This window comes from Uloborus diversus, chromosome 1 (genome assembly GCF_026930045.1).
Source record: "Uloborus diversus isolate 005 chromosome 1, Udiv.v.3.1, whole genome shotgun sequence".
Taxonomy (NCBI): Eukaryota; Metazoa; Arthropoda; class Arachnida; order Araneae; family Uloboridae; genus Uloborus; species Uloborus diversus.
Window position 1 is genome coordinate 35191109 of NC_072731.1, and position 27302 is coordinate 35218410.

The following is a 27302-nucleotide window of genomic DNA, read 5'->3' on the forward strand; positions in this document are numbered from 1 at the left end:
AACAGTAAATACCAAAAGAGTAAATTTTACTTTACGTTTTCTCTCAATCAGAGTTTTCTTTCTTTTTTCCTTCCTTTTTTTTCGTCAGTGCACCCCCCCCCCCCTAGGCCCGGGTCCCTAGTTTTCGACTAGGCTGACATGGCCTCTTGTCGGGCCTGGTGATGAAGATGACTGAGATATAGAAAATTGCAGTTCCATGTTGAGAAATAGTATTAGTTTCTTTAAAAAAAGGGAGGGCAAGGGCACCACTCATGATTTAAAATTTCGCAAAATTAATCGTTTAGAATAGCCCGAAATCGTTAGAATATCCTAATACCGAACACTCTAAGGCCAAACATCAAAGCTGCATAAAAACTTTCAAATACTTTTCAATCTATTGCATTTCCTGTAAAGTAAAAAATTGTACAAAGCTGATAATTTCTCCTTGGGCTATAAATGACAATTTTTGGGATAAATGCTCAATAATAAAATGTGAAGAGCAGAAGCATTGTGAGCAGTGTGAATTACAAGTTTACAATTTACGTGTTATGTCAATGTCAAGTAGGTTGGCGATGTACCAGTTAAGTTAGAAAGAAATTTGGAACGAAAAATGAAATGCCGAATCCAAGGTTTGCTTCGAGATATTCCACAGAACACAGAACCCCGAAAGACGTCTGACTTCCAGTCATGTTCTTTCCACACTTCATGCAGATATTGTTATTGCAATTTCAGACTTCAGACACAACAAAAATATAGTTACAGCACGTTATATCCACACACATGTCATTCTTTACCTGTTACACTATATATATTCTGAAATTAGAATAGAAAAAAAAAAAAAAACAAGAAAATTATTTTGACTTAATTTATAAATAAATTTCTAAAGATGTGCAAAATATGTGCGGAAACAAATTTTTAAAAAAGGGATGGCGAAAACTCAATTTCTCAAAATCAAATCCAATCGCCTCCCTCCCCCATTCTTCGCAGGGGTGGAATGGTTCACTCAAGAGGGGGCCAAACTTGGCTGCCAAAGGGAGGACAGGTTCGAGGGGGGGGGAACACGAAGGCGCACCAGTTCGAGAACGCAAAATAACAATACTAAGTCTCACAAGTGAGAGAACGTAAAAACAACGAAGAAACAAAAATTTAAATAAATAAATAAATAAATATAAATAAAACGAAGATGAACTGGTTCGAGAGCGCAAAGTCACACCAGGCGGGAAGGCGCACCGTCCGTGGACCGATGTAAAGTGCGGTGCTCTTACGGTCGAAGTGGACAAAAATCATTCTTGACGGGATTTTGTAATTTTTTTTATTATAGCACAGTTAAAGTGAGCTTCCTCTATTTTGCTCTTAATAAGTTCTTAACAAAGAGTTAAGTATACATTTTTTCAGATTTTTTCCAGCATTTTTATTTAAAAAAAAATTTAATTGGAAAATGCTAGGTTTTTGGAGAGTCACCCAGAATTATTCAAAGAAGTTTAAAGCAGGAAATACTTGTATATTTGTGATGTATGATCGTTATTAAATCAAAATATTTCAAAATCTCAGAATGTTTTGGGTCAAAATTGAAAAATATTTTTTCAAGTTTTTTTTTAAACGTTATTTAAAGATATTTAAAGAAAACATTTTGATTCAAAGATATTAACGAAAATATGGATCGTACTCTCCTTCTTTGATGCCTTCTTTACTAAATGCAATATAAAAAAAAATTGTAAAAATTGCCGATGTGTCCTCAATACGAAAGAAGAGCCAACTAAATTAAACTTGTTTCATTGATAGCGAAATGCGATCTGCCACTTGTTCAAACATGATTTCTATTCGTTATTTGTATGCTATCGGAAAAAAAAAAAAACTTAAATTTCATTTCACTGAGGTCTCTTTGAAAGGATTAATAAAACAAGTTGGAAAAAAAGTCGCATTTTCCACTTTTGTCCATAGGCTGCCGCACTGTGCGATGGGCCAGTTCGCCCGATTCTTCGTCGAGCATTCGAAAACGTTCGCGTAACTCCGATTTGAGGCCAATAAAATACTTAATTGTTTAGTACAAAAACGAGTTCTACCTGACTAACTTTAACGAAATTTCATTCACTGCTTGTAGCAGTAGCATATAAACGAAAGCTTAAAATGGCGATCTGTGGAAAATACTATAACCTTAAAAAATTGAAATAAGAATCCAGGAGAATCAAGTCAAACTGAAATGTGAAAGCATTTTTCGGAAAAAAAAATTAATGTCCCGTTAAAATAAATGTTTCAATGCATGCAAACAATGAATGGCTAATTAGTTTTCTAAATGCTGATAAAGAAAATTCTAGCTTAAGAAAAGATAGCCTTAAAAAAAAAATGCTTGTTTATATAGCTACCATTTAAAACATTTCCCGACGAAAATGAAGCGGTCACAGTTCATAAGAATCTTTTTGTTCACTACAATTTATTTTTGAGCACTTGTAAAAAATAGCCACCAAATTTAAATCACGAAAAATGAGGGCATCTTTTAAGAGCCGTCCCAATGGTGGAAATAAAAACAAAATAAAAATTTTAAGGCCATCAAACTGTAAGTAGTATTGAGCAGAGGCGTAATGCGTTTTTTTTTTTTTTTTAGAAAGTTAGTATAGCGTGGTATTACATAATAATGGTTCCTTATATTCAAATATATCACAACTGAAAGCCAAAGTTTAAAGTTCGGGGGAAAAGTGCAAATAAATAGTACGTAAGTATGTCACTCCCGTACAATTGGATCGAGTAATTAGCTATCAATGTCTCAATACAAAAATTAAACTAACACGGGATTTAACCCTTCAACAGCCGTGTTAAAAGATGAACGTGAGAGAAAGATATTCAAAATAAATCTTTTGTCACATTCATGACTTTAAGAAAACAAAATAAAACACCACAAAATATTTGGTGCACATGTAATTTTAGCTAAAAACAATGAACTTAGACGTAACAAACATGGCGTAAAAGACTAAGATTTGCATTCCATCGTCTTCTGCCATTGTTCGACGGTCATTCCTTGTAGATTTCCATTGTCTGCGCAAGCTGTGATATTGCCGCTAAAATTACTTATGAAAATAAATCGGACTTTTTTCAAATGTCGGGGAATCAGATGAATAATATCAAGCATCGGCTAAGATTTGAATCTTGAATGTCTATGATATTGACACATTTCGAGTGAGTTTTTTGCGTATAAATAAAAAGGAGAACACAGACCAGTGTATTGTCTATTGTGCTCACTTAGAATGGTAATAACAAACAAACAAAAAAGCGGGGGAACCATTTCAAGGGCAAAGATAATGGGTTTCGGCTTTGAATCAGCAACCAAATTAAAACCACTTTCACGTCCAAGTGCAGATTGGTTGTAGTTAAGCTTAACAAATGGATTTCTTCTACAAATTCACTTCTTAGGTGAACTAGTTCTAAAGCAGTGGCACACCTAGCGTGTGTGACACCCAGGGCGGAAATTTGTGAAGCCCCCCCCCCCTCCCGCCACACGCACACAAACACAAATGAAAAAAAAAAATGACTAAAATTAATTTGAATTTTGACATCTTGAATTCAAATTATGTTTTTCGCAATCACGAGTGTGTGTATGTAGGCGTGTGTGTTTGTGTGTGGGAGGTATGTGTGTTTGTGTGTGGGGGTATGTGTGTTTGTGTGTGGGGGTATGTGTGTTTGTGTGTGGGGGTATGTGTGTTTGTGTGTGGGGGTATGTGTGTTTGTGTGTAGGGGGTATGTGTGCGTACGCATGTATGTTTGTCTATGTACTGGCATAAATGTGTGGGTAGTTGTGTGTATGAATGTGTGTGGGGAGGGGTATATGTACTTGTGTGTAGGCATATGTGTTTGTGTCTGTGTGCAGGCATGAATGTGTGGGTAGTTGTGTGTATGCGTGTGTATATTTTTGTGTGTGTATGTTTAGGGGTCTGTATGTATGCGTGTGTGTATGTGTTTGTATGTGTGTATGTGTTTGTGTATGTGTGTAGGTGTATGTGTGTGTGTGCGTAGTTGTGTATGTGTGTGTGTGTGCGTAGTTGTGTATGTATGCGCGTGTGTGTAGGACATGGATGCAACCTGGAGACGGCTTTCGCTATGAGAGCAGCATCGTGAGGAGCCGGTCGACGGTGATGGTGCGGAGGGTGCCGGTGGGAAGATAAAATGATAGCACGCCAAAAACAGTCAAATGAAAGCAATAAGCAATCGTGATTGCTCAAAAAAAAGGTTTTAAAACTCTATGTAAACATGAAATTTATACAATTTTCAGTCTAAGTACTGACAATATGAACCTAATCCTGATCATAGTATTCACCCCATGATGTGGGGTGGAAGAAAGGGGGTTTCTCCCCGAAACATTTTCAAATTTGTAGTCTTAAAAATGCATTTCGGCTTCATAATTTTCAGAAATTTGCTATTCCACTTTGGGTGCCACCCCCAAGACGGGTGACACCCGGGGTGGTTCGTCGCCCCCCCCCCCCCGGAGTGACGCCACTGTCTAAAGTCATCAAAATGGGACATGCATGGTGATTGGCGAGTGTTATCATCAAAAGTGAACATACAATATAAGGGCACATAAGCACCCACAAAAACAGGGGGAGGCATTTTTAAACCTCTCGGAAAAATATGCAACAGGTGTTAAGCGAAGAAATCATAAAAAAGTTCAAATTGATTTTTAAAAAATGAATCATAGGAAAAAAAATTAAAACCGTTTCCTAACCAATTGACAACTATGTCGCTTGTGAATGAAGTTAATTAGTATTGAACACAAGTCTCTTTTTTCTTAATCTTCCTCGGTTCAATTAGCTTAGCGGTTAACATCGCAATGTTAATCCATCAATCCTCCTCTCTGTTCTGAGTATCGGGAAGTAGGTAAAAAGGTATTTGATTTTCCACGATTGTCTCATCTGCCACCATGACTCCCCCCCCCCTTCCTTCCTGAAACAATAGAGCACCCCCAAAAACTTGGCCTCTCCCTCTCCAAAAAAAAAAAAAAAAAAGAGGAAAAAAAAACAATTATCCCCTAAAACATCTCTTCTGAAATCCCCGGCATCCCTGGTCCGGTGTTGTGCTCCCATTTCCAGTAATCAACACCTTTGCTCAGTCCCCCCCCCCCCTCCCCATCTCCTCCAGTGCTGCAGGGAGGTTTTGGGATCGAAACCCTACCCAGAGTCCTTAGTTTCAACATGTATTGGCAATCGTAACAAACACGGTTATTTTTACACATTTATGGAAGGTTATGTCCAAAACCTTACCGAGAAAGTAATTTCTGGCTGCGCTAATATAGGAAATAGGATAAATAGGAAATATTAGGTGAGACTTTCCTTGGATTCTAATTTTCTAAATGTTGTTAGGTCAGTGGCAGATACAAAGGGAGGGTCAAGGGGGTCATAACCCCCCCCCCCAAACCATCGACAATAGTATGTGTCCACATTGTGTTCAAGCACTATACGAATAAAATGTAAACGTTTTCAGTAGTCATTTTGATTCATTAGATATTTTGGGAAGTAAATACTGGAAATACTACTTCTTTTCCTTGTTTATGAAATTTGTAACGTTTATGCCTATTAGGGACCTTACTCCGAGCTGACTTAATGATTTCTTATGACACCCACGGTTTCAGAAAACTTACGTACCTAAAACCGAGGGTTCGTTCATAGGGAGGGGCCATTCTTTGGCATGACCCCTCCTAAAATAGTAGTGTGTATCCCCCCCCCCCCCCCGTGTTAGGTATTTAGTTGGTATTGAATCGAATTATCGCAGCTGACACTACTGCTGTTAGACGGCAAATATCTGCAGTATGCACCTACCGTTTCGATAACAATTTCGTCGTCGTAGACAATGTCGGTGTAATACGGAATCCTTATTACTTTCCTATGTAATTCAAAAGCACTGTTTTACAAAAAAAAAAAGGTTTCAACGAAAGCCTTTGTGCCAAGTGTTTTTACTGCGCCATTAAAATAGTCCCATTAACAAAATTAGAGCTCTTCAGAATGTATTTATTTATACAACGTGAAGTAATTCTGTTCTGAATAACCCAGAGTGTTTTATCTTCTTATCAATAATGCTCATAAATACTGAATCTCCTTTTGCCGATAACAAATCTACAAGCATTCTATGGAATATTATCTGTATCAACCATTTTCAGTGAAAGATCGCAGTGTTTCTTTTTTCATGACTTTCCCCCCTGAACAGGAAAGATAGGACTTGTGTCCTTTGACTAGAAGTTATCAGTATAAATTTTCATAATAAAATTGAATGGCTTCGTTTTCAGTGTATTTAGACCAGTGGTTCCCATCTCAATCCATGGGCCGCGGTCCACAAGTGGACCGCAAACAGCGTGTTACTGGACCATGGACACTAGTCGAGAATCTGAACCAAAATAAATCTTTGGGCTTTGATTCCGTTTTTTGCGAAAATTCACTTATTATATGTACCGTCACTCAAAAACTCTCCCTCGCTCATCGCCAAAAAGGAACTTTTTAAGTTTTAAGATTTTTCATATTTCTCAAGAACTTTCCCTTATTATTAAAGATAAATTCTAATGAGTCAGATACTCCTTTAAAGAAAATTGGCAAAGAAACTAGAATTAGCTTTAAACTTCAAGTTAAAAATGCTCCTGCTTTGATGAACTGGCAAGACTAACCGATGAATTGAGACACTCCAGGGGCTTTTCGACAACCAACGTATTTGAATGAGACTTTTCATTGCAGATTAAACAAAAACTATCCAGTTTCCCCTAAAGCAGAATACTTTACGATGTTCTGCAACGTAAAATCATTTGACCAAAATTGTTCTGCAAGTATTTCAAGCATTGTACGCGAAAAAACGTGACATTTTCAGCAAATTGGGTGGCAAAAATCAAAATCGTTTCATATATTAGTTGTTTATTATTTTTTTTTTAACTGGACTGTTGTTATTTATTTCTGCGGAAATGAAATATTTTCGGAAACATCACAGCTTTCAACCAAATGACTAATTAAAGAGCACAGAATTTGGAAAATTAGTTGATCATGAAAAACTATAAAATCAAAAAAACTTTAACAAGGTGTCAAACCTAAACCAATTGAGATTTTCCAAAAATAGTTTATATGCTTTCCAAAACGCATAGAAAGAGCAAAGATACAAAATTTTATAAAAATCCGAACCTAGGTGCCAAACCACATTTTTTTTTGGTTAATTTTACATGGCATGAAGGAGCAATTAAAATAATGTTACTAAATAAAGAAATTACTGAAATAATAAATAGAATGAGTCGAGGTTGGGTTGCATATAATAAAACACTTCAAAACAATTGAAATATTTTTGGATGCAAAAGGATTGAAATCTCAAACAAGACACGCAATTTCCGGCGGCGTACGTGTTTCAATGTTGGCATGTTTCCAAAACATACGTGTATGGCGGAAATTGTAATGATGAAGATCGATTGGGAAAGTCCTCAAAGGATTGATCAAATTCAACATAGCGAGCTTTCCGCCAAATTATCGTAATTTGAGATAGTTTTAGATTTTTTTTAATTTTAAGAAGTTCAGTTTCTACAGATTCTCTGCACCGCAATTTTTGCAGATTTTCGGCACCGCGGTTTCTGCAGATTTTCGGCATCGCGGTTTCTGCAGATCTTTGGCACCGCGGTTTCTGCAGATTTTCAATGAAATTTGCAGAATTTCTGCAGAAAATTTATCAATTTTCCTTCCACATTTGAACAGAATTGTTCTGCTTCTCAGGCATATGTTCTGCGACGTACGTCGCAAATTTAGTAGTATTCTGCTTTGGGGCCAGTTTCAACCCCGATATCAACTCTCTCGCAGAGGAAGAATAGCGTCAAAAATCCAATGGAGCTTCAACTTTGATGATTTGTTTTTGAGTTTCCTTAAAGCTATGCCAGCTAAGTGGGTAACAATAAAGTTAGTTTCTTCCTTAAAAGTTAGTTTGCAAATTGTTCTTGTGCAGTATATTATTATCAGTGGTGCAGCATGAGGGGAGAACATCCCAAGAATCTATGTTTTTAACACACTTTCAGTCCTAATACGGTACAATATTATTTGCACTTAAGGACAGTTATGAGCAGATGCTAAACAGAAAGTAAATTTTGGCTGTACAGTACAAGTAATATCTACTAGTTAGTGGGCCTCAATGGTGTTTTCTACAAACCTGGTGGGCCGCACAACTACAAAGGTTGGGAACCTCTGATTTAGAATGACATTGGGTACATTTATGAATTATTGGGTCTTTTATTTAATTAATTTTTCAAACAATACGGTTTCAACAAAAAGCCAAATAAACGAAAAAGGTTTTTAGAAATAACTATGATATAAAAAAATAAATATATATATTATCAGTACTCCAAAACTAAAAAAGTAAAAGGAAACAAGAAAAAATCTGCAAATTTTCCATAATAACGTGTTTTAGAAAAAAGGAAAAAAAATTTTGCTTTAAGGATTCTTCACCATAAAGAAAGAAAAAATCCCACATTTCTTCATGAATCCTGCAGATACCAAATTTATAGCTTCCCACATTCTCTAAAAGGAAGTTTTCCATCATCAAAGCCATTAATCAATATTCTGCGTTTCCCATCAAAAATGAGTACCGAAAAAAATAAATAAATGAAACATTGCTAGTGATATGATAAAAAATATTCGCGAGTTTTCTGCCATTTGAAGGGTTGCGAAGCTGTCAAGATGACGTATAAGTGATCATTTCGAAGCCTTAAGTCAGCCAGAATTGGCAACGAGCCAAAATTATGAATCGTACTCTATGAATGTCAAGGCTTAGCGAAATGATCATTTGTAACAATTGGCACGAAATTACAAGGTTCATTAAAATGCAATCAGGTCAAAAAAAAAAAAAAAAAAACAATTAATTTGAATTCTGAAAGTTTGAATTCAAATAATGTCTTTCGCAATCACGAGCTGCGACAGGATCCTACTCATTGGAGTTATTGCTTCTAGAAACGGTTCCTGTCCCCCCAAAACTGCCCCTCCTCCTAGGCTGTTACGTGTGTAAATTTGTGTGTGTGTGGTGTAGGCGCGCGTGCGTGCATGTATAGGCTTGTGTGAATGCGTAGACCTGTGTGTATGTGTGTAAAGGAGTGTGTGTGTGCATGAGCATGCGTGTGTGTAGGACATGGACGCTACCGACCAAGAGAAGCGGGGATTCCGAGAACAGTGCTCCTGCAGAGGAAGCTGGGCGGAGGTGCTGCAGAGGCACCTGGTCCAAGATGAAAAATCAGCGCAACGTCAAGAACGGACCATATTTGAAATCACCCAAAAAGCATAAAATTTGTTGCTTGACATTTTTGATTTGCCTAATATTTTTACTAGTTATTTTCCACTACTAAGTGAGTTCAAAAGTGTTGAAGGAAAATTTTTTAGGTTCATACATTTTTTACGCGCCATTTTAAGTTTGCCTCGTAGCCGTTTTTGGACCAAAAACAAGTTTTACGTAAATGCATTTAACTCGGTTAATTTGCAGCTATCAAGACAAAATAAAATCCTACATCATCAGAATGATGCCCGAGATATGATTTACTTGTAAATATCATTTAAATGGTGAGAAAGGTGAATAAAAAAAATCACAACTACAAACTGAAAATTAGCATTAAATACAAGTTTTAGTGCTGCAAAATCAGTAAAAGGAGGGTTTTAGCTTTTTTTTTCTTGTGTAAATACATTAAGATAGACTAGTAGACATTTGAAGGGCTCGGGGCAAGAACGTGATAAGCCCACTTTTGAAAAAAATGAGTTTTTTGTTCTAAATGCTGTGCTTTGATAATAACTTAACCTTAACCTAAATAAACCTTGACAATGTGTTATGTTATGTCATCGTCAGAAAAACGTATCTGGGTTTTGTACTGCAGAATATAGAATGTATAATATCTATAAAAAATATTTGTAGAATTTTTCATAAGTTGGAAATTGGCCTACCGGAAAAAATACTCATGTGGCATATCGCATTCTTGCCCCGAGCTCTTCATTTAAAAAAAAAAAAAAAATCAACATCTAAAGCTTTCTCATTATAGTTCGGCTGCAGTGATGTTTGTTTTTTAAGATAATTCAATGTGCAAAGTATGCAGGAGCTGTACTAGCAAAACGAAAATAGAATGCTCGGCGAACTAATAGTTACGTTCTTTGCATTCATAATTTAAAATTTTCTATGTTAAAACGAACTTTTTTAGTCTGCAAATTGGACCCGGATGAAGTCAAACGAGGACCGGATAAACGAGGTTCTACTGTATTTCATGAGCTTGAACTCCTTGTCAATACATTAATTATTATTAAAGAACCATCTGGCGTGCAAATAATCCTTCGTCAGATGCAATAAAACAAGTCTACAAACTGTGCTCCGCAAAGCATCTGTGTTTAGGTTCCGTGAGTCAAAAGAAAAATGCAAAAAGATCAGATAAAAATACGTAAAGCACTCACTCACATTGATCAATGCTTGTATACAGGAGCGTGCACAGGGGGAGGGGGAGAAGGGACAACTGTTGGCCCGGGTCTGAGCATGAAGGGGCCCGAGATTTTTAAAAGGAGGGGTGAAAAATATGTAAGGACTATAGATAAACAATATGGTGGGAGCTCCATAAAAGGCATTTGCGACGAGCCCCGAAATTCCTGTGCAAGCCCCTGCTAGTATAAAGAAAAAAAATATTGAAAACTGATCAATATGAAATCGTGGCAATAATTTCAAACTATATCCAAAGCAAAAACAATAAATAAAACCTATTGACGCATATTTCAAGTAACAAATGTTGCATTTTCCCTAAAAACAGAATTATTCTAGACAAACCAATACCTTATCGAATTAGATGAAGAAATAAATGAAAATAGTTTTGATAACTGTAAAAGAATATATATCTGTGTTATCTGATGAAGCAAAAAAAAAAAAAAAAAATCCGACAAAAGGGGGAAAAAAAGCGTTCTTAAATTTCATCTAGTAGAGAAAACGTGAAGTTTTCTAAAAAGTTGATAATTAATGCAAACTGAACAATAGTTGTGAAAATGGCCCACAAACATAGTGAAATGGAGAAAATAGTGTACAATGACAAACGCGTCTAGACGCCAACAAAGCTTCTTTATTTACAAACACTGGTTGGCAGAGAGGTAATTAGTTGGCAAAATTCCCACGATTATTATTGCCACAAAATCAGTGAATCTTTTGAAGCACTTATCGCTAAAAAATATGCATTGAAAGGAAAATAAGATGAAAGGCCACATAAATAAGTGATAGTTCAGGCAACCAAATTTTGTACCGAAATACACAGACTAAAAGGCTCAATATGGTTGGGGAAAATGTATTTTTTTTTTCTATGCTAGATTACAGTAAACAGTTCAATGAGGTCACGGTCATTTCGCTGAAATTTGATTTCATAAAACGTCAGGCTCAAAAAAGGGGGCAGTATCATGATTTGCCACCTCCGCCCCCCCTCCCCTGAATGAATGTCCTCAGCTGCCATTTAATAAAATTGAAAATTTTAACGAATTCTGTGCACTGAGCAGCAGATTTTTTTTTTTTTTTTTCAGTAGCCTGTGAAGCAGATTTAAAATTCAAAAACAGTTTGGTGAACTGATATTAGATACATTATAAAATCTAATTTAGAATCCGATAAAAAATACTTCAAAATAAGATACTACATTTAAAAGCCAGAAGTACATTTGATTTGAGGATTTTTTTCCCAGTAAGTACGAAACAGAACTTCAAGGACCATTTTTTCGTTCAAGATGCAATTTAAGTCCCGAACTAAAAAATAATCTGTAGATTTTCTCACGAATCTGCGACTGTTTCTTCTAAGATGCATACTTTAAAAAAAAAATTAATAATAATATTATAATATACTGAAATTCTACATTTTTAGTACTGCTTTAAATGCCATTCGAAAAGTATTCGCAGTCCTTGAAAACAGATAAATGTTTAACAAACATAAAACTTTTAATACAGGCTGCTTCAGAACAGGAAAGAGATGAAGAACAGATAAAATTGGTTTTTAAAACAGATAAAATGCGAGCTTACCTAAATATGTTTGCACTCCAGGCTCCTTAGAATTAAATAAGTAAGTAATTGCTATGGACATATCAAACAACGTGGACTCAAACAATCGAAGCAACAGTGATTCTTTGGGTGGAGGTTTAGGATACATCACAACTTTCGATTCAGCACCATCTGATGGTTCGCTGAGAGTGGAAGATGCATCTCTAGAACGTGCAACCTCGTCTACAACTTCCTCAGACTGGTCAGGAGTATCTTTGGGTAATGTTTCAGAGGAATGCACGGAATTGTTGATGGCTTCCTCAGACATGTGATCAGTGGGTAACTGATGTGCTGAAGATTTCTGAGAACTGTGTCTTAAGTGCACACTATCTGTCATCAGTCTTGGCTGAAGCAGAAAATTGGAATGTTGAGAACTGTGGCCATTGACAAGACTGCTATCCGGTATCAATCGAGGTCTCTCACCATCGTCTGAATTGAAGATACCACTGTCATCAGAGGCTAGACTCGTTCGGTCCGTGTTGTCCCTAACTGGAAGGGTGGTACATGAAGGACTGGCTGATGATGGAGGGGTGTCCAAAGAGACGCTGTCACAGCTGCTGCCGTCATGTGGCTTCGACACTTGACAACGCAGCGGCTGGCCATAGGCGGAAGAACTTCCAGTCTCTGGAATTTGCTGAAGAACAGAGTCTAAACTCCTATTCCGATGATGCTGGTGGCTATGTTGTGTTGCACAGCTGGTTAACCTGAAGTCCAAACTGTGATTACGATGATGAGAGCTAGCATGAAGTTTTGAAGTGGTGGAACCGTGGACGCCCACATCCAAGGAAAGGCGTAGTCTCTTCGACAGGCTGTCCTCTTCAAAGAATTTGGACGGTAACTCTTCTTCCATGTCAAATAGCCGAAGAGGACCTCCTGGATACCTCCATACGCCTTCGTTCCAGCTTACTACTTGCAATCGTCCACACCTGCAAAAATGTTGAATCTAAAAATAATGACTGAACAAAAAGGTTACTTCATCATTTTAAACCACGTAGAATTACTGAAACAAACACGATGATAGTTCAAAGTACCAAGTATAATTACTATAAAATCAAACTAGTACAGTAAAACCTGAAAAGTTGACCTTTTTCGTAAGTTGACCACCTCTCTCAGTAGACCGCTATTGTCAGGTTCTGGATTATATGTATCATCATCAACATCCATAAGTTCATCACAAGTCTGAGTCGATCACTAAAGCCATGTGAAGATCCAACCTGCAAACCTGCACCCCCCTCCCCATATTTTATTTTATTTCATTTTTAGACATAGATATTGCCCCCCCAAGACTTTGATTCACTACCCCTCAGTCTACTTCAATGTTCTAGAAGTTTTATGTTCTTTAATTATTTAACAATTACACTTTTTCGTCATCTTTTTCTATCTTCTAACTGTCGTTTGGCGCAGTATAGCCCCTTAAAGCTCTTGCGCCAAAAACTCAATAGAACCAAACAACTAACTAAACTCAGATTTAACTTTCTGATTTATTATTATACTAGAAAGTCGCCCGTCAAGGTATGACGGGGGAAATTTGCTTCTCCTCTTCTACATTTGAACGAAGCATTGCCGGTTTGGTAATACTTTGATAGTTGAAATTGTAATCCTAACTCCAGTGGATTAACCCTGGTAGCGTCCATCGTTGACGCTTTTTTCGTTTCTTTATTCGCGACGAAATGAACCAGCAAAAGTCTTACCAGTAAAACAATTAAGTTACTGGATCGAGTTCAGCCTTGTCACAAAGAAGTCCTTCCTGCATGTTAAACATTACCAAAACATATTATCAAACTATCATGTCGTGACGAGAGTTTCATTGTTGAAACACACGTGTTACTCGATCATTGACTATTATATATATGAGGATACAAGAGTGAGTCATGAGATCAGAAAAAGCCTTCTCAAGATTTAACGACACAGCCTTTTTTTTTTTTTTTTTTGAAAGCATTAAGTAAAAGGAAAAAAATACACTAAGTAAAGTTGCACACGATTTTTAAAGGGAAATCAAACAATTCTGAAAATTAAACACAAGACTCAGATAACCCCAACGAATGAGATGTACATATCATTATCTTTGATACCCATTGCACGTTGATCCGTTTTTTTTTTTTCAAACAACGGATGCAAACTTTTAACAAATTCGTCAATGTGGAGACGAAAAATATTCTTGCGTACTCAGTTACCGCTAGTTAACGAAGAATTTTTCCACTCAAATTTCAAAGTAAATTTCCGTTTCAATCAACTTTTAACTAGAATTAATCAAAAATATTCATCGTTGGGAAGAGTTGTAACATTTTAAATCTGTTATTGAAGACAAAAGTTGGGGCAAACGTAACCTGGCAGAGTACTAATGCTGTGATTAGGATCTAAATGACCCGTACAATGCTGTCAGGATAGGTTTGCTTCAAATATAGTTAACCAAACTCCAATAATATCTAAATCCAATTATATGCTATTGAATGTGGTATTTTTTTCCAAAAGCTTTCTTAAAACACTAGCATACGTAAAAATGCTAGCAGATTCCGAGTTAGCTTTTAGGGATCAGGCGATTAACTTACAGGGCCGTCGAAATCCAAAGCAGTTTAATCGACAGGCCCACTTCAACCATACAACTTATACACTAAAATTTTTCTGAGTCGGGGCCATAGTTTCCGACTAAGCTGACAAGCGGCGGCCCTATTTACTAATGTAAATAGATGCAGTTAATGAAGCTGAATATGAATTTCATGCAACTCAGGATTTCTGTAGCTTTTGGTCATAAAATTATAAAGTGTACAAAATATGAAAACCGTTTTGATTAGATAAATGACGTTTCATTATTGGGGGCAGGGGCGGCATTTCACCATTTCATTTGGGGGGTCGAGTTTCTTAAATATGTATAACCCCAAAGCGAAACCAAACATACATTAACTAACAAGAAGTTGTCGTAAAATCGGTTTAGTATGAATAAAATTAGTGTTTAGAAACAATTAAAATTTTGATTCATTGACTGAAAAGTTATCATACAAAATATCTCGCTACTAAAGTTTTTATACCTTTCGGAAAAGTTATAATGCACGATTTTTGGAATTCGGAAGAGCAGGGGAATCGTGTTACTAATCTATCAGCGCCCAATGTCGTGCTGTTTTGCCAGTTCAGCTAAATGAAAAAGTCCCCCCTCCCCTTTGTGCTTCGAAAATATTTCTCTAACCTCCTGAGACATTAAAAAAAAAATCTTTCTCTACTAGCTGAGCTGATTGTAATAGTTAAAAAATAATTGAAGTAACACAAAGTTAGGTATGAAAACACTTTTTATATCTTGCTCTTCAAAATCACCCTGGCTACTTCAAAAACTGTGAGGGACTTAAACTTTTCATCATTGAATAATCTAGTCATGTCGGCGCTCTCAGCTTCAATGAGACATCATCTGCCTCCAGCTCTGTTATTCACTATTCCAGATTTATGAGTCCATAACAAGGACGAAGCTGCAGTCTCTGGATGTGAAAACCATTCTGTTGGTATATTGCTTGTAACTTTTCCTGCCTCATGCTAAAAATTTTACTCACAGTTGAAACATTTTATTTTTCGTTTTCAAAATCCAATCTTTTTTTTTTTTTCGCGCCTCTTTAAAATTGGCTTGGAGGAAGAATTTTTTTGAAATATTTCACGATTGATTGAAATATACATTTATAAAAAATCTATTTTCAGTTTCAATTGTAGATTGAACTGTGGTAGTAGGGTGCACAGATTAATTGTAGATTGAACTGTGGTTTGAATAGTCGAGTAGCGGATTGAAATATAGATTTTGTTAGGGTAAAGCATTTTTCAAAAACCTTTTTCCGATGCAAACAAATTGGATAACAATTCAAACGAAGTCATACATGCTAAAGGGCATGAGCTTTTTCACCATTGAAAGAATCGTTTTGCAATAATTCTTCCAGTCGTCAAATCACTGCTTTAAAGTTATAGAGAAATGTTTTTACCGTTTTAACTCTTGAAGATTATCTTGTGTCACTCCGCGATTGCATAATTATAGAGCCCCATAAGAGGTATTTGGTTGATATGTCTTTTTTTATTCAATAATCACATGAATTTTTTAGAAGTTTCTATGAAAGCATTATAATGTACTGAGCCGCTGAAACGTGTTTCTAGCAGAAGAAAGCGATGAACAATCATTAAATATACACTTAAAAAATGAGCATAAACGTGAATGTAAAATATCAAGGAATTTTCTTGTGAAAACCATGCTGCCACACCACTTTTCACGAGCCTCTCATATTGGACATACCATCGTTACACTGGGCACACAAGTGTGAAGTATTTAGCCTATATGAGGCAGTGTCTTTTTTAGTTAAAATTAACCATGGTTCTCTTCTATGTTCTGAAAAGGTCAAAAATACTTCATGAATTCCTAAGTCAACTCCTTGAATTTCTAAGTCAATCAACCAAATAACGAAAAACACTTTTTCTAGTCTGAGAGTGTGTCGAGTTTCATGAAATAGTTGCTGAGAACCAGCGAGATTTCCTTTAATGAATATTGATTTCCGACTTACAGAAATTGAAATCACCCATTTTCCATCATTCTGCTCAAAAAATTTGGGGGTGCGACCGCCCCCTCTTGACCCCCTTATTTGCCGCCCCTGATTGGGGGTGGGTTCCTCCCCCCTCCCACCCATTCCACAAAAACACACACATACACACACACGCAGAAGGGGGAGAGAAACGAAACGAAATCAACAAGCCACAATATAAGAGCAACAAAGAGCACATAGCCGCCAGAAATCTGCTGTGCAGCTTGAGATATCAGATACACCCACTAACAACATAATGGGATGAAATCAGATAGTCATTTATTTCAATTTAAACTCTCGCCTTTCGGCGATAATTACACACAGAAAACAACTCCGATTCGCGCTCCTAAGTGAGAATGATGAAAAATATCAGCTGCGGTCATTTGACAGATTGCAGCGACATTGATCTGGTTAAAGGGTAAAATTATATGTCGTCTGGTTCAACTTTTTAACTTAAGGGCTTAAGTCGCATGGAATTTCACGGGAGATCAGTTCCTGTGCTTTTTTTTCTATTTCAGTGAACTTTTAGAGATTTGATGGAATTTCAGACTGTTAGAGTATTAATATATCATTGAACTGCTCTTTTTTCTGTTTTTTGCTCAAATGGAGTTTAGATTTATTTGCATTTTTATTTGCAGTTGAAAAAATAGATGTTTGCTCCAAAAATAAATTTTCAGGATTATAAAGAACGTAAGTGTTTTCTTAGAAAGTAAAAACTTTATTTCCATTCCTTGCACCATTTCAAACTATAATGTTTAACTGAATGTCGAAACTTTTGTTTTAAACACAGTTCTAGAGAACATTTGTAAGTTCCATAAAATGTTATATTTCAGCAGGGTCGTCGAGAGGTCATAACAGCCTAATGGGGAAATAGGGGCCTGGTCCTTTGCGGGCCGCGGCTCGAAATCACAGCATTATAAATCTCATAACTTTTAGGGTGGTAAGGAGCCAAGCACCATATTGACAAGGGGACCGCTTTAACTCTCGGCGATTCTGAATTTCAGGTATATTTTCAAACATCGGTCAAAGTCTTCTGATATAGATCTAAAGTTTTTGGCAAACATTGATATAAAATATGATTTCAAATCGTGCTAAGACTGCGTGTGTGTGTGTGTGTGTGTGTGTGCAGAATTTTTTTTTTTTTGCTATCGTGACTTTCGTGAAAAGTTTGGTTTGGCCTTGAAAAGGAATAACAGACCAACAAGAAATAACATACTTCAAATTTTTAAGCCATCTGTAGTCGAAAATCTGATGTGGACACCGTACGACTTTCTTGCCATTCTATCAAATAATCGATGCAATAATTTAAATGAAAAAAATAGGCGCGAGTACAAATGGGCGCGCTTTAGAAGTGATAGTTTTTAAATGAATATTTCTTTACGAATTTTTATTAATTTATTTGTTGGGCAATCCGAATTGCTTATTGCACTTAACCGCTAGTGACGTTCCGGTTCCCCTTTCAATGTTCCCACGTAATGATCATCTCTATTAATATATAAGGCAACACCTTATATATTAATAGAGCCACAACTTTTCAGGAATCAATAAAAAGTGATTATTTTATTCAGAAATGAACTAAATTCTACAAAATTTTTTATGACTAATCTAGCCACAAGTAGGATCATTACCTCACCTTAAATTACGTTTCATTTTGTCACTGAATTTTACTTATTTATTTTTTTTATTATTTATTTATTTATTTTATTAATTATTTATTTATTTATTTTATTTTATTTATTTATTTTTTTATTTTTTTTTTTTTTGGACTTATGCCCTTTCTGCAACAAATATCCTGAAAGACTAGTTTAGAGTGATAAAAATGTAAATCAAGTGAACAGATTTGTTTCCAATTGATTTGTGATAATAAAAAATAATACAACAAAGTGACAAAAATAATTAGTGAAGTTCGTATTCATAAATTAAGAAAATACATCGTTATATTTTCCTCTTTCTCTCGCCCTTTTTTAGTGAAATAATAAAGTCTGGTATAAAAAAAAATAAAAACCAAAACTAACAAACTGAGATAATAAGCAAAAGTTTTACATGTGTATGAAACTAGATTCATATTCATCAAAAACATCCTTCATAGAAATCTTTTTTTCTTCTCGTTTAGTTTTGTGTACCAAGTTCGATGTACATATTAATATGACTACGTTCAAAATTGCACTGAATAATCATCTTGATGTTTGCTATTTCTTTTATTTGCTATTTAATTTTCCCTTTATACTCATTATTGATAAAGGTAGTTCAATCGAATATTTAAACATAATGAATGTTGATATTTGAAAACTTTTGTCGCCCAATCTTTTTTCCAAAATCTCAATTTGGGAGTTAAGTCCTTTTAAAAAATGAAGGGCACCTGTTTTAGCAGTTACAGATTTTATTGTTTTCAACAGATTTGTCGTTGAATCTTAATGTAATTTCAGAATTTCACTTATAAGAGCTTGGATTTCACATAGTTATAATCTGTCATATTTGTTTAAAATTCGTTTTACTGTCCTAAAATCCTGGTTGCAAAGGACAAACAAATGTTCTCTCAGAGGAAAGTCATCATCAATCTTGTTAAATTTCTTCAGGGTTATTTCTAGAAAAAGTCTCCTGCAGTGTTGTTCTTATTTTGACTAGCGTATATCTCACTGAAAAGCATACAGTTTTTTCGCAGTTCTCGGAGAGATGTTAATAAAGCCGCTGAAAAATTAATTTTCATTCCGATTCCGTGATTTTGAATTCCTCCCCCCCCCCCTAACCTCCCGAACTGACGAACCTACCATTACCGAAATTATGCTAGATCAAAGGAGTTATTTGTTCTTACTTCATTGCGCCAAATATTCTAGTTCTCCTATGATTTTGCCCTAGCGTCTTACTATTTCTTCCTTTGTGTTTAGTGCAGAAAGTGCATAAATGCGGGACTTATGCCCCTTCTGCACTAAACGAAAAATGTGACCCCTAAATAAAGTGCTTTGTTGTACAAGGATTGACTTTCCTGCTACACTAGCCGATATATACAAATATGGCAAAACCACAGCTACCTCAATTTCGAAAAAAATGTCACTTATGCCCTTTCTGCACTAATCGATTCATTTGTAATGTATTTCAATTGCTAAATATATTTATTTATTTCATTTTACACAAACTGCCGAATGGCAACACCTCATTGTTGAAAAGTAAAAGACGCACGAGATCGTATTCGATAGATTTTTAATTTAACTGAGCGACGACTTCTTCAGGTGTAACAACGTTATGTGTGATGTTGATAAAGTTTGAATAATTTTTATAATATAATGGAGTCAAATTTATATACGAAATTCGGGAGTTGGTTTATACCTTCCCGACTTCCTCCTTACCTTAGGTTGATTTATACCTTATAATTTTGTCGTGCCACGACGAAAAGTAACCGATGAAGAACAGGCTATCGCACTACTAACGTGCTAAGATGCTATTGCAATTTGGATTGCGAAAACATCTTTTGAATGCAACTTGCCAGCATTCAAATAAAAAAAGTCCATCACCAGACGCAGATTTTTTTTTTTTCCCCATAAAGAAATTTAGCTTCAAATGAGCATTGAGAACTTTTATTGAAAGCTTTCAAATTTAAAGAAATTCTATGTTTTTTTTTCACGCGAGATCGGAAACTACAACAACGAAAACAAAATGGTACTTGTAAAAATACAACATAAAAGTGACTAAAAGAGTGATCGGAAAGAAATTTTAAATATACATAAACATTTATCTCGATTGTTGGGGCAAAGCTTACTTGGCTGGCAGCGTACATAACGTTGCGATCAGGCATCATACAGGCTTCAAAATGCTGCTAAGTTAGTTTTGCCCCAGTGCTTGCACCCCGATGCAGGAAAGACAGTTTTACAGAGATTAATAACAGAATTTTCGACTAGGTAAGAACTTTCGACTGGGTAGTGCAGACAGACACTACGGAAACTTTAATAATTAGTACCATCAATCGTCTAACTCTAACTGATACTGGATTTGGCACCTTATTAATGATGACAAACTGGCGACAAAACTTACTTCAGTTTGCATTGAAATTTTCATTGATCTGAGACAAAAATCGGGTTGTGGAAGGAAACCAGTTTAGGAAGTCGTCATTTTAATGTTTTTCGTAAAAATTTTAAGGGACAAGAAATAATCAGAATTTGTTCAAACTTGGAGCATATTTATCCATGTTTTGAAGTACAATTTGTAGTGTTTTAAAGTCATTTCCGCCAGAAATAGTGGAGTTAGAAGCTGGTGTTCATGGACGGTCGGTTGCCATGAGAGTTTGTTGCTGGTGGGCATTACCGAAGTCAAATTTTTTATTTGTAATTTTTTTTTTTTTTTTTTTTTTTGTCAACAACAGATTTCCTAAGAATATGAATTTAATTGTGATCAAAAAAGTTGAAAATTGCATATTTTTGAGGCGTTTAATTACAATGTCGTGTTTTTCTACTTTGCTTCCCCCCCCCCCCCCCCACCTTTCTTGCATTACAAAAATACTAATAATAACGATATCATCCTAGAGTTATGTTCATATAGATTGTAATTGAATAAAGAATATTCACATAAAATTTCAGAACGATCGGTCAATAACTTTTTGAGCTAAGTATGTCCACTAGTTGAAAAAAGTCGATTCGAGTAGGGATGTTTCGTTCATGAACGAACGTGTCAAAAAGAACGAATCCTTAAAATGAACGGATCCGTTCGTTCACTCAAAAAATGAACGACCGTTCTTTTGAACGATGAGCAGTTTGGAACATTGTATTGATGCAGTTATGATAAATGTTCAATCAATCTAAAATCTCTTTTTTCCCAATGCAGCATAATATATTCATTCGAACCTTTTAACTTAATGATTTATTCATTATTTTTCTGTTCATTTGCAATTTTTCAATATATCCATTAATAATGTTTTGTGTAACTTTATTGAGCTACTAACAAAACGTTTGGACATTTCACTTCTTGTCCCACACACCCGCTAAAATCCTTCTCACATTTCCAATCGCCAAAATTATCTCTATAAAAAGTTATTTAATCACTCTTCTGGCGATCCCTTTGTCTTCTATAACAGTGGTTCTCAACCTTTTTCTCTTTGAAAATACAATGTCACATTTGAAAGCAATTCGCGAACCCCTGGTGTTTAAATTAGTCACATGTAAGAAAACAATAAAAAGCAACATGTTTGCTTTTCATTTTTCATAGCAGCTGGTTACAACAAACGAAAATATAATCGTAAAAAAAGCTAAATAATGCTTATAATAAAGCATTATGTATATTTGTAATACTGGGGGTGCACCGTCGTAATACGTTTAAAATCTTAATTATACCTGAGAAAGTAACTCGAATAGTTATAAATAATACGGGAAAATTTCTTTACTAAAGACCTTATGTGGGACGCGTAAGCAACATGTGGTGTTTCCAAAACATTTTTTAAAGAATTGAGCAACACGATTTTTTTTTTTTTTTTTTTCGGACATTAAGGCTCATAGAAGTGGGCCCAATCTGATTTTATGCAGAAAAAAAAGTGAAAACATTGTAAAACATGCTTCTAAAAAAACGAGCTGTGCATCACATGACTTCCTTTTACTCCAACTAAATGTCATTTTCTCATTATTGGCAGTTTTTATGTGATTCAATAGTTGACTCTCTAAACATCACCAACAGCGGCCAAATTAAAACCAGATTTTAAAAAAAGAAAAAAAAAATTCCCAAATTTGTCGCCAAGTTGGCGACAAAACTTGGCGACCAAAAGACTGGCGATATATCGCCAAGTGTCCGCCAAATTATAACTCCACTTGAGTTTACATTGAAATTAACAATGATTTTTCCCCAAAATGGTGCAAAAGATCCCTCTTTGGAGCATCCGAATGCAACCAAAAAGGGAGGTCCACAACTAGACCCCATTAGGAGGCTAAGTACCAAATTTCCACTTTCTAGGACATTCCGTTCTTGAGTTAGGTGACACACATACGCACATGCATACGTACAGACGTCACGAGAAAACTCGTTGTAATTAACTCGGGGATCGTCAAAATGGATATTTCGGGTGTCTGTACATTCCTAGGCATGTATCCACGCGTGGTCGAGTCGAAAAAAAATCTCAATATTTATTCGGGGTGAGCAAAATGGAAGTTAAGGCCAATTTTTGAGTGAAAATGTTTTTGCGAATGCGATACTTCCTTTTTTGTAAAAGGAAGTAAAAAAGGATCGTTGTTAATGACTGTTTAGATATTTTAGCAGGAATAACCCTATGAGTCTCCGAATTTAACACAAATGTTCATGCTTTTGAACTTTTCACCTCTCTATCCCCACGGAAGCATGTTAATGGTTAATATAACGCTCCCTTCCTCTCCAAATAAAAATAATAGCTATGAAGCTGTCGAAAATTGGAAAAAATGGAGGGAGGGATATGACATTTGCAAAAAGTGTTCGGTGATGGGGGGAAACGGAGGTCATATTTGGATGAAGATCATATTACATAAGAATGAGCAGGATTGGTGTCAGTAGCATTTTGAAAGTTTTGTTTAGCCGCGTAAAATTATTAAACCGTTGAAAGATTTTTTTAAATACTTTTTTGAGCCAAGAATTCTGATTTGTTTTAAAATTTAAATAGTGCATCAACTATGTGTGTAAATTGAAAATTTCGTTATCTTTTACGAAAATATTTTCAAATCCCCATTTATTTATTTCTTTTTCTTCGCGAACCCCCTTCATTAACATCACGAACCTCGGGGGTTCGCGAACCATCGGTTGGGAAACAATATTCTGTAATCCCTCTCAACTACTATCTATATTCATTTGGCTTTATTTTTTACTGTGTTATTTTTTACCATTCAAAATGTGTTGCGTTTTTTTTTTTTTTTTTCTGTTCTCATCGGTACTATGGAATAATTTATAAGTTCCCTAATATTTTTAGGTGGGTTTTTTTTAATTAAGTTATCCGGTACTCCGTCTGAGCTACCGATATATTTTTTGTTACTTTTTTCGTTGTGCATGGTATATTAGTAATACTATATGTATGTATACAGTGCTGTAGCTGGAAAAATTTACCAACTTAATTTTTTGGCATGCTGATTTTTGGAATGGAAAACATATTTTACTATTCGGCACTGAGAAATGTATTACAAAATGAATTATAATTGCTTTGTATATCTAAACCTGAGCAAAGATTGTTTGGTTCATTTTTCATATGCATATTTTCTTACATTTAGATCCTTTTAATTATTTTCCTTCGAAGAAACTGATCCAATGAAACACTTCGAATATTCGTGATTATGTCGTGCAGAGAGATCACCTGCAACTCTTTCAAATGAACGAGTTGAATGAACGGATCAAAAGAATGAACGATCCTCTGATGAACGGATCATTAAAAAGAACGACATTGCTCACCTCTAGTTTCGAGGAGATCCCGTTTGAAAAAAAAAGTAGCAAAAACGAGCATCGGAACTAATCGAAATTTTGCACTAAAATTTGGGCAACATATTTTTGATTGAAAAAAAAATAAATAACTTTGTGCTGAGAAGTAACTGGAGAAAACCAACTAATTATAGTACAACAGATTACTGCCGTATGCAGTTTTCTGTATATTTGTGCTATAACTATGTTGGTTTTATCCAGTTATATTCTTGATTAGTTTTACAAACGTTTTATGACATAAAAAGGCGGATTTTTTGAGTCGTAAAAACTGCCCCCCCCCCTAAAGAACTCTGTTTGAACATCCGATTGCAATTGAAAAAAAGGGGTGAACAAAATATTTTTGTGAAGGATTTGATAAAACCTGTTTTTTTTTTTTTTTTTAAGGCCAGACCACCTGAGTTTTTGATCAAAACTCTGTGTTTTTTTTTTTTGGGGGGGGGGGGGAGGGGGTTGATGAAAAGCTCGGGATTTTTCAAGTATCATTTCAATTTTGATCTCTGTTTAAACACTGTAGAAAACTAATGCTTTGCTGCTACTTTTGCTTTTTATAGAGCTAAATATAATTTCAAATCATGCATCTATTTTTATTCAAATTTAATGTAAAAACGTCAAACTCAAAGAAAAATGTACGAATTTCCTTTGAAGTCAGACCTGGGGGTAAGGGAGTCTGAGGAACTAAAATTCCTGAAGTCGGCATTTTCCCGCCGACTCTGCAGTCTTGGTATTAAAGCTATTTTTGTGTAAGTACACTCCCTTCCCCCACTGAGGGAAATATTTACTTTTTAATCCTTAAGCTATCCAAATTGGTTCCACAAGGTGGTGTCCACCTCATATTCCACATGGAACAGAACAAATACTACGCTTCGGTGAAATGGAAACACAGCAGGGTGAATGGATGACATAGTTGCCACGGTATTTCCTGCGTTGAAAGTGTACTGCCAGACAGAATAGGTGCATACATTACTTCCGCGTAGTTGGCAGAAAAAACATTCGCAGAGTAGAAAATGGGAGTAATTATATTTCGCTTTTTAAAAGAAAACGCAGGAAGGAGCGATGAAATAGCATCTCAAGTACACCGCGAAAGGTGGAGGGTGGGATGAATAATGGAATTTCTGGTTTCGAAAGATAAACCGCAGAAAATTTTGTTTGTTTTCACAGAGTAGCGAATGACTGCTGAAGGGAAAAAAAAGAGAAAGAGAATGTAAATTTTTTTAAAGATGATGTCAATTAACATGATACACCTGCTCTTGTAAACTTGTTAGGAAAGTGAAAGTAATACCTACGAATTTATAATAAAATCTGCTTAAAATTCAGTGTTTTGTAGTGCAGGCCAAAATATAGAGTCAGCTCTTTTATGATTGCAGCTTTGGTTCCAGAAGGAAGACCATGCTGATGCTGTATTCTGGAAACTTTTAGCCTTCTTATACCCCTTCTTATATTTGAACCCATCGAAAATCAAAAGCTGGATCCGCCCTTGCACGACAGAGCGTAGTATTCCCATGCACAGCGTAATACTTATCGAATGAGAACAAACCGTTGGTCACTTTTACAAGTGCAAAACATGCAAATTTGAATTTAATTTTTGAAGTATTTTCCTTCTTATTCGTTGGCTTGTTTTAATTTCCTTTATGAATAAAGAGCTTTCTTCAACTGATGCAGAATTTACCAAATTAAAAATGCATTTTTACTAGGTTGACAAAGTCCTTGAATGAAATTCCCATTATGCTTCTGAATTACGTAAGTGGGAATTCTTGCAGATCAAAAAACACAAATTGCACTAAAAAAATAAATAAATAAATAAATATTAACGTACGGTTAAACACCGTACTCTTTTGAATCATTTCATGTTTGAGTATTAATCTGAAGTTTAAATGCCGCAGCTAATGAGATCTAGGACATTTAAAAAATATATTCGAGAAACCGTTCATTAACCCTTTCAGTTAGTTTTTCTGAAAAATTGAACATTTTCCTTCACGTTTGCCCTCATCTCATTTTATCGAGAACCTTGAAGAAAGTAATTGTGATGGCTCATCACTTTCACCGTCACATCAACATTAACCCTGTAGCTGAAAAGATACTTGATTTGTTCATTTAATTTTAACATTTTCAATGCTAAAATAATGACACTAAAGAGAAATGATTTTCTTTTCAACATTTCAAGTTGAAACAGCCTGTGTGTTTTTTAATTGGTTCAGGGATATCTAATAAAATTGCTAACAAATCAGGGATGCGAATCATTTTCAACATTGAAGCAAAAAATAGATTTTTTTTTTTTTTTTTTTAACTGTAAAAAGCCAAACGGGTAAAATTGCAGTTTGTTCAACGACTTATGCATTTGGGGTTTTTCTTTTTCCGATCGTGGGTGCGAGGCAAACATTAACATTTATTCAAACTAAGTAGCTACGAACTCATGAAGAAATGTTTACCGGTAGATGTAAAATACTTAGGAAATTCAAAACTCCCATTGTTTGAGAACGCCATCATTCACAGATAAAACACGACATGATTGAGTAGAAAAAAACTTGTTGAAAATTTTCATTTATCTGAAAAGATGGCTCTTGGCCAAAAACGTTGCATATTATACAAGGGCACCAAGACTCAAACAAAGTTCTTTTCAAAAACACTTTATCGCAAAAATTATAATAAAAATGGCAACAGCACGAGTATTTTTATCTTTTGATATGATCGCGGCCTTCCCAGATACAGTCCGAAATGACAAAGGAAAGAGAAGTTTTAATTGAAATGGGTTTTTAGTCTTTTTTTTTTCACAGCCAAATTGTGAGATAGATCATCATCATTAACTAATTATGACTTTAAACTGGGCACACTTCTGCAAAAACTATTAATAGTTCTATTGACCCCCCCCCCAAACACACACACACACTCTTTTTTTTTTTTTTTTTGAGATTCAAGTGCAGGTAACACTTATCTGAAAACGACGACCCTCAGTTATCCTTATTGCTATCTTCTTACAACATATTAGCAAATGTTTCGTTGCATAGTTTGAACTTTTGTAAGTACCCTAGTGCCTCACAATGGTTCAGTTTATCAAGAAACTTTAATTTTGTACTTTTTCTGTAACTCATTCATTTCAATCCGACACGAATGAAAAAAAAGGTAGTAAATGAATTTAAGATTAAAAAAATAAAATTTTTGCACTCGTACTTGAGAAGGGTCCGTTTTGTGAACTGCAAATTTTGTTAAGGCTTAATCACATTTTCAGGCCGCTGCAATGTTTGTATCATGAAAGACAAAAACTTTTGAAGCTTTGCATTTTGATTTTTGTAGCCTTCTTACATTCAATATTTGAAAGGAAGTTCGAGTTTTCAAGCGCTCAATCACCTTAAAAATTCGAGTGTC

General features: G+C 35.3%; 1 protein-coding gene across 2 annotated transcripts in view; it reads right to left on the minus strand.

The window, feature by feature from the left end:
* The window catches only part of LOC129229232 (phosphatidylinositol 4-kinase beta-like), a 145776-nt gene that overhangs the window by 70562 nt on the left and 47912 nt on the right, over window positions 1-27302 (minus strand). For both annotated transcript variants that reach the window (XM_054863506.1, XM_054863499.1), the window contains exon 2: window positions 11977-12920. In XM_054863506.1, the coding sequence (XP_054719481.1) occupies window positions 11977-12844 (868 nt within the window). In that variant the 5' untranslated portion in view covers window positions 12845-12920. The remainder of the gene's footprint in view (window positions 1-11976; window positions 12921-27302) is intronic.